The sequence below is a fragment of the Nothobranchius furzeri genome, chromosome 6 (genome assembly GCF_043380555.1).
Source record: "Nothobranchius furzeri strain GRZ-AD chromosome 6, NfurGRZ-RIMD1, whole genome shotgun sequence".
In the NCBI taxonomy this organism is placed as follows: Eukaryota; Metazoa; Chordata; class Actinopteri; order Cyprinodontiformes; family Nothobranchiidae; genus Nothobranchius; species Nothobranchius furzeri.
The window spans coordinates 30,220,146-30,227,991 of NC_091746.1; the positions used below are offsets into that span (position 1 = coordinate 30,220,146).

At 48.1% G+C, this 7,846-nt stretch overlaps 1 protein-coding gene across 4 annotated transcripts in view; it reads left to right on the forward strand.

The window, feature by feature from the left end:
* LOC107394291 (collagen alpha-1(XVII) chain) overlaps window positions 1–7,846 on the forward strand; it is a 33,948-nt gene that overhangs the window by 25,617 nt on the left and 485 nt on the right. For 3 of the 4 annotated variants that reach the window (XM_070552110.1, XM_070552111.1, XM_070552112.1), the window contains 23 exons: window positions 12–38; window positions 132–167; window positions 334–369; window positions 610–726; window positions 802–864; window positions 971–1,039; window positions 1,128–1,178; window positions 1,287–1,349; window positions 1,443–1,502; window positions 1,579–1,605; window positions 1,681–1,722; window positions 3,671–3,772; window positions 3,857–3,976; window positions 4,063–4,140; window positions 4,216–4,341; window positions 4,414–4,488; window positions 4,613–4,750; window positions 5,209–5,349; window positions 5,567–5,722; window positions 6,500–6,649; window positions 6,724–6,852; window positions 6,922–6,975; window positions 7,787–7,840. In XM_070552110.1, the coding sequence (XP_070408211.1) occupies window positions 12–38; window positions 132–167; window positions 334–369; window positions 610–726; window positions 802–864; window positions 971–1,039; window positions 1,128–1,178; window positions 1,287–1,349; window positions 1,443–1,502; window positions 1,579–1,605; window positions 1,681–1,722; window positions 3,671–3,772; window positions 3,857–3,976; window positions 4,063–4,140; window positions 4,216–4,341; window positions 4,414–4,488; window positions 4,613–4,750; window positions 5,209–5,349; window positions 5,567–5,722; window positions 6,500–6,649; window positions 6,724–6,852; window positions 6,922–6,975; window positions 7,787–7,840 (1,914 nt within the window). The remainder of the gene's footprint in view (window positions 1–11; window positions 39–131; window positions 168–333; window positions 370–609; window positions 727–801; window positions 865–970; window positions 1,040–1,127; window positions 1,179–1,286; window positions 1,350–1,442; window positions 1,503–1,578; window positions 1,606–1,680; window positions 1,723–3,670; window positions 3,773–3,856; window positions 3,977–4,062; window positions 4,141–4,215; window positions 4,342–4,413; window positions 4,489–4,612; window positions 4,751–5,208; window positions 5,350–5,566; window positions 5,723–6,499; window positions 6,650–6,723; window positions 6,853–6,921; window positions 6,976–7,786; window positions 7,841–7,846) is intronic. The other variant, XM_070552113.1, reaches the window with a different exon arrangement.

The window sequence follows — 7,846 nt, forward strand, 5'->3', positions numbered from 1 at the left end:
GCGTTTTCCAGGTTCTCCTGGCCTGCAGGGACCTCCAGGTGGAATACCAAACCCTGATAAAAAAAATCTGGTTCACTTCAGGTTCAAGTTCAGATGTTTCAGGATTTTTCTTTACTTGTTTCTTCGTGCAGGTGTTGCAGGAAGTCCGGGCCAGCCTGGTGGGAAAGGTGAAGCTGCTGATCTTCTCAACCAACAAGACATACTAGAAATAACTCCATGAACACCAGAAACCTCACTCAGACACTTCTGCTGTTTTATTTAACGATGTTTTAGTCTGAATCAGAGTTAAAGTTGTTGTTTCATCCTGAGATCAAACCTGGTTTTGTCCTTCAGGTGAACCGGGATCACCTGGGAAAGTCGTCGGTCCGAGTAAGTACTGGAACGTTTCTGATGAAAGCAGCGATGCTTGGAGTCTGGTCTAAAGACCCGGTACTGATGTGTGACTTCCGTACAGCTGTGACCCTGCATGACGATGATGATGCATTCAGAAACACTCCTGACTGGCCAATCCCAGATTTAGATAGATCCGGTCGATTCCGACCACCAGATGTTTTTTGAGCTGCTCTGGATTTTAGTGGACCTTGTTTCTGTCTCTCCTGGGTTTTGTAGTTAATTCTGATACCGTGGCCATCCCTGGACCTCCGGGGCCAGCTGGACCTCCAGGTCCTTCAGGACTTCCTGGTTTATCTGGTCCCATTGGTCCTGCTGGTGTTCCAGGACAACCAGGTAACTCCAGGCCGTTGGTCCTTCTTAAGCATCTGAGATGAAGAAAAACCATGACACTGTGATTTCAATTATTAGGTTCTAAAGGAGATCGTGGGGAGAGAGGAGACAAAGGAGAGCAAGGTCCACGTGGAGAGCCGGGTACCAGCAGAACCAGCCGTTCTTTAATCCAGACTTTGTAAACATCCGGTGGTAGCATCACGTCAGAGAAGATTTCCTTGTTTGCATTAATCCCTCTCCTCTTCAGGGACTGGGTCTCCTGGCCCAGCAGGACCCCCAGGGACTCCAGGAGAACCTGGACCTCAGGGCCCTTCTGGTATGTTTAAAGCTATTTATCAGGTAGAAGGTTGATCTCCAGGCACAGCAGCTCAGAGGAAGCTAAGCCTCACTTTAATGTTTTTCAGGTGATGGTAAACAAGGTCCACCGGGCCGCAGAGGTCCTCCTGGAGACCCAGGTAGACCTAATTTGTTCTCCGTGAACACAAAACTACAGATCCAACTACTGTCAGGGTTAAAGTTCAACTTCTCTGTTTCTGATCTGGGTCCACATTTTATCTTCACAGGTGTTGGTGCTCCTGGACCTCCAGGAGAGAAAGGAGAACCTGGCAGCTTTGTGCCCACATCAGGTGGGTGAGAAAAACGTCCCCTTCAAATGGACTTCAGGTCCACAGCATGTCTTTGAATGACAGTTTTGTTCTTGTCTCTTTGCTGTGGCGTAGAAACCTTCTTTGCTGGACCACCTGGACCTCCAGGACCTCCAGGCCCACAGGGTCCACCAGGTAACAGAGATCAGGTCCAACACCTGTCTGGATCCAGGAGATCCAAGTTCACTAAAACATTTTTCGTTTGTTTTAGGTGATGAAGGTCCACAGGGATACCAAGGTGGGAGAATATCTTAAACATCCAGGCTTTATGGTCCATGACCATGTGGAATCAGGGTTTGTTTTGTTTTTCCAGGTGAGCCGGGTCAGCCTGGTCTTCCAGGTGAACCAGGTCAAGGTAAGCAAACAAAACATTTGGATTTTTACTGACTTCGGCTTTAAACCTTTAAAATAAATTCTACGTTCAACTCTCCTTGTTTTAGGATTAAAATCTGACTCAACCAATCAGCTTCTGAGGTCCGCCTCTATAGATTTACTCAGTGATGTGACATGTTTGGCTCCCACCATGTTGGTTCCTATGGAGCCAGCTGTAGATGTTTCTGCTTCCATCTGGTGGCCGTTAGTAGCACCACCCCCAGTTTACCGTAAATCCTCTAATATTAGCCTGTATTTAATTAACGGCCGGGTATCATATTTTGGCCGGTGTCGGAGTCGGCGGAGGTGAATAATGGCCGGTCTCTTATTGTGGCCGGGTGGAATGTGGTAACAAGCAAGTACGGGGGGCGGTTGTGTCATCGTCTCACTTTTGATTTGCCAGTGATAGACCGCGAGGGTAACTTTAACCGTGCAGAGACGAAGAGGAGGCGAAAATTTGATATCAAGTTCAAAGAGAATGTGCTGATTATGCTGCAGAACACTCTGGGGAGCAGTAGCAGGGGTTGTATGAACTAGTCACTAGTCGACTTCACCGCTCTATAGTGACTTGTTATGCCTGTCATCGACTAGTCGCTGTCACATGATAATGACCGGCAAGATGCAGTCCACGGAAAAGACAGCAACCTGCTGTCAGCAGGTGACAAGCTCCTGCGCGTCGGGGGGGGGGGGGGGGGGGGGGGGGGCAACGCGCTGTGCCAGAGCGTCGGTACTGACACCCGCCGTAAAACGGACATTTAACCAAATTGTGACCTTTACCCTCTTGCAATTTAACCTTCCCCTCACCCCCATCCTAACCTTAACCAGCTTGTGCATGCAAAGCTGATTGTTGACGCGCTCCAGACATCTGCGTCCTGAGCACGGCCACAGTAACATTATCAAATCAGGTGTCGCCACCTCAAACACTAATTTAACACGTGATCGTTCATGTCGGCTCATTTCCTTTTATGTTTTCTGTCTTTTATTCTTTTATTTGTGCCTGATGCGTTTCGCTGCTGTGGATCGGGGCGCATCACCTGTTTTGTCCTCGGTGACGCACCTCACTGATGTGGCCGGCGAGCACTCCGCTGTTTTAGCGGTCGGTAGATCTTTTAGAACTGCAGCTCAAAGGTAACTCATAAGGTGAATATATATGAACCCAGGTAGCAGTTTCTCTTTAGGACTGAGAGGAGATGCAGGAAGATAATAAACAGGCAGGACAGAAAAATAGTCAAATAAAAACAAGTTAGTTTTTGTACCTGCTGGTTGCAACAAACAGACACCACTGAAGGTAATCAGAAGTGAGGAACAGAAAATGAAATCATTATTTTAATGTTTAGAGCAGCAGGAACTCCGAGAGGCTGCAGGCGCATCAGTGAGTTTGCAGCCGCTGCGCAGGGGGAGGGGGGGGAGGGCTGAAGCAGGGGGAGGGGGGGGAGGGCTGAAGCAGAAACTACCGTTGTTAAAAGAAATGTGTTTAACTTTGAAAATGTGGGCGCAATTTTAATTGTCAAAAACTCCAACGAACCATTAGTTCATTTTGCTCAAATAGAAATTGAGGCCTGACTCTAATTCTGGCCCTCCTTCCAATAAAGGCCTGGAGCTTGATGAGCTTGAGTCAAATACAGGCCCTGGCCTGTATTAGAGGATTTACGGTATGTAAGAGTCCACTCAATGATGGAAATACATTATTTTGTGTTTGAATCCAAATGTTAAGGAGTATTTATTAACAAATAAATATTTCTATAAAATATAAACATGAACGTGAATATTAACGTATATATAACATCAAATTAATAACATTTGTACTGAATTTGATACAAAAGGTTTTGCAGATTTTTCCGAGTGTCGACACCTGGTGGTGATTTTAAATCCTTTACGAAACAGCGGATTATGGAGACACTTCCTGTGAGATGGTTTCTGTTTGGTTTCAGCTAGCTCATATATTCCAGGACCACCTGGTCCTCCTGGACCACCAGGTCCGCCTGGAGGTGATTCCCCCCTCGTGGGACAGTACATCTCAGACTACCTCCAGAGTGGGTTTCTCTGGGTTTTACTCAACATTATTTATGAGTCAACGATGAAGGGAGGAGCTAACGTTGGTTATCTGCCAACTGTAGGTGATGGCATCAGACAGTACCTGGCTGGACCCCCTGGACCTCCAGGTCCACCTGGGGAACCAGGATCAGAAGATGGACTAGTAGATGATGTCGCCAGTCGAGTCATCGCCTACATTCAGAGTAAAACTAGCATCATCTCTCATCTATCTTCTAACTGGTTTTATGCAGGACGTCTGTTTGTTAAAAGCAATGATGTGTCCCTCCAGGTTCAGGTCCTGGAGCTCCTGGTCCTCCTGGTCCACCTGGATCTGTCTCTGTCAGTGACATCATCAGTCTGCTGCAGCGTGAGTGTCCAGTTTGTTACTCCTGGTTCTGGAACACATCTGTCCATATCTTCTGAACCTCTTGATTGTGTCTAGGAGAAGATGTAAGGGCCTATCTCACAGGTCCACCTGGCCCACCAGGACCTCCTGGAGCCCCAGGTTTTGGCAGCTACCCCTTTAACACCCAGGATGTGGCTGAACGTGTCTACGCTCTCATGAACGGTGAGCGTTACAGGAACATCTCAAGATCTTCAGAACCAAGAATGTTTAATTTTACGACACCTCTGTTTTCAGAAAGGGGCCTGTTGGGTTCCACTGGGCTTCCTGGACCCCCTGGACCTCCTGGACCTCCTGGAAACTTGTTAGCAAGTAAGAAACTCACGAGAGTTCTCATTTTAAACTGAAACAAATCCACCCAGTAGAACCAACACCCTGTTTCCTGCTAGTCCCTCCTGACTCTACTGATAGAAGCTTGTCTCCAATCCCAATTTAGCTGGATTTCATTCGCTTGTGGGACCTCCAGGCCCTCCTGGACCTCCTGGAATTCCTGGGCCAGAGGGTCCTCCTGGACCTCCTGGATCACCAGCATTTGGAAGCTATGTGAGCTCAGATCTCCTCAACTACCTGCAGAGTGAGTCTGAAGAGAACCCCGAAGAAATAATTACTTTAAAAATAAAAACATCTGGTGAGAGGTCCACAAACCCAGACTGGTTAACACCAATCAGGTCCTGGAGAGAAGGTCCATCTGAGAACATGAAAACGTTTAAACCAAGATAAGATGCAGAAGCAGCAGCTGAAGAACTGATTCCACCTGATTCCATCAGAACCTCATTCAACAGGAGAAACTCTAACTTTGGTAGACCAGATCTGAGATTCTGGAAGAGTTCTGGTCCAGTTCTTTTCAGCTCTTTGGTTTGCAGACATTCAGCCCTCTGAGGGTCTCTGAGCGGACTACTCCTGTTTCTGGTCCAGACTTAGGACCACTCCAGATCCTGGTCTAGTTCTGAGGAAGTTCTCAGGATGAATTAGAAATAAAAGCTGTATTAGACTTTGAAATTTCTTCATAATGAGATAAGTGATTTGCTGCAGGTGTTGTCTCCAGGGGACCTGAGGGCCCCCAAGGGCCCCCTGGACCCGAGGGCCCCCCTGGTTCCACCGGGTCACTCGTCTCCTTCACAGACCATCCTAACGGAGAGCTGCCGAGGGCGGAAAGACAAGAATACCTCAGGAGTGAGTCTAAATGTATTTCTGAGTATTTGAGACTGAGAACTCGGAGTCCTTCACTAGTCTGAGGTCTGAACACTGGTGTGTGTGTGTGTGTGTGTGTGTGTGTGTGTGTGTGTGTGTGTGTGTGTGTGTGTGTGTGTGTGTGTGTGTGTGTTGCGTATTTAACTTTTTAACTTGGATGATTGATGATGACGTTTCAGTATCATATTTTAAACTCTAGCTGGTAAAGACGGTTGGAGCGGTGCCATGTTTGGACTTCCTGGTCAAGGTCCTCCTGGACCCCCAGGACACAAAGGAGAGCCAGGTGTCACTGAGTGGAGCCCAGACTCTGTTGACTTGTCCCTTGTGGCGGGAAAAGTTACTGATTACATCAAAAGTTGGTGGGAATTAGACACAACGCGGTGTGTGTGTGTGTGTGTGTGTGTGTGTGTGGGGGGGGGGGGGTTCTCATCAGAGGTGCGTTTGAGCTTCTACTGTTTTTAACTTTAACAACCAGTGAAAACAGGAAGCATGTTTTATTCCTATAATCAGTTATGACTCTGATCCACATTAGTGCAACAATGTTTTTAAATATTAAATTACAAAAATCTCACTGGAACAAAAAACAGATACGGCAGCACATTTCCATCGGTGCGACATGCATGTACTCTGCTGTCCATCGGGGGGAGCTATGGGGCCTTCAGGACACCACTTTCTTTGGTCTTTGAACCTTTACAAAAATAGGAGACTTGGCAGTTTTGCCTTGCTTTTAGCGCCCCCTAGTGTCCAGTTAGTTAAACCAAAAGTGAAACTTATTTTGTCGCTGTGCGCTCGTCTTTTTAACACCTTCTAAATGCTGAAATGTCTCCTCAGCCTTCATTAGCTTCTACAGAAGCGATTCATCACTAAACAAAACAAAACAGCTGGGTTCATGATCTAAAACATGCAGGAAATGTGCTGGAAACAGACTCCAGGCACTCTGAAGCTGCAAGTGCGGTATTCTGGCCACAGGGGGCGCTGGAGTCTGAGTGACATGTCATTAACTCTGTAAAGGGTCATTTTAGCACAAACTGACTCAAGAAAATGATTTAAATATGAAAGTTGCATAGTATCCCTTTAATACCCACTTGAATACATTTGATTTTTGTTCTAAGTTGTAACCGTTTATCTGCAGCCCACGGTGTTCTGGACGACATCATGAAGGACTATAACAGCCAGATCTTCAAAGGCCCTCCAGGACCACCTGGACCTCCAGGTCCACCAGGATTAGGTGGACCCTTTGGTTTTCAAGAAAATGCCACAGATCTATTGGAGTTCATCCAGGGTGAGAATCTGAACCCCACAACAAAGCCATAACCCTCTGATGTTGAGTTTAAATTGGTATTTTTCCTCCTGCAGACCTCAAGCAGAACCATGGGCGTTACATCCAGGGACCTCCCGGTCCACCTGGACCTCCAGGCTCCCCAGGAAAGAATCGGCTATTTGGTTCTCACGCCAACATGGTCGACATGATGGACTACATCAAAGGTAACGGCCATGTCTGTCCACATGAGACAAAGAAAACTATTTAGTAATAATTAGGTTTATCTTCTTCAGCACATGGCGCCATCGTTGGACCACCTGGAAATCCTGGACCCAAAGGAGCTAAAGGTGAAACCTTAAAACCATTTAGCTGAGAAATCAAAAACGTCGTCGTCGTCTTCCTCCACTTATCCGGGTCCGGGTCGCGGGGGCAGCATCCCAACTAGGGAGCTCCAGACCGTCCTCTCCCCGGCCACCTCCACCAGCTCCTCCGGCAGGACCCCAAGGCGTTCCCGGACCAGATTGGAGATGTAACCTCTCCAACGTGTCCTGGGTCGACCCGGGGGCCTCCTGCCGGCAGAACATGCCCGAAACACCTCCCCAGGGAGGCGTCCAGGAGGCATCCTGACCAGATGCCCAAACCACCTCAACTGACTCCTTTCAATCCGGAGGAGCAGCGGTTCTACTCCGAGTCCCTCCCGAATGTCCGAGCTCCTCACCCTATCTCTAAGGCTGAGCCCGGCCACCTTACGGAGGAAACTCATTTCGGCCGCTTGTATCCGCGATCTCGTTCTTTCGGTCATTACCCAAAGCTCATGACCATAGGTGAGGATTGGGACGTAGATGGACCGGTAAATCGAGAGCCTGGCTTTCTGGCTCAGCTCCCTCTTCACCACGACAGATCGGCTCAGCGTCCGCATCACTGCAGACGCCGAACCAATCCGCCTGTCGATCTCCCGATCCCTCCTACCCTCACTCGTGAACAAGACCCCGAGATACTTAAACTCCTCCACTTGAGGTAGGACCTCTCCCCCGACCCGGAGTTGGCAAGCCACCCTTTTCCGGTCGAGAACCATGGATAAATCAGAAACGTCTTCAGGAAAATTGTTTTCATATCAATTTTTCCGTTTTTAAGGAGGTTGTTTGTGTCTGGATGCAGGTGAACGAGGCTCTCCTGGAGCTCAGGGTCACAGAGGTTCAAAAGGTGACAGAGGTCAGT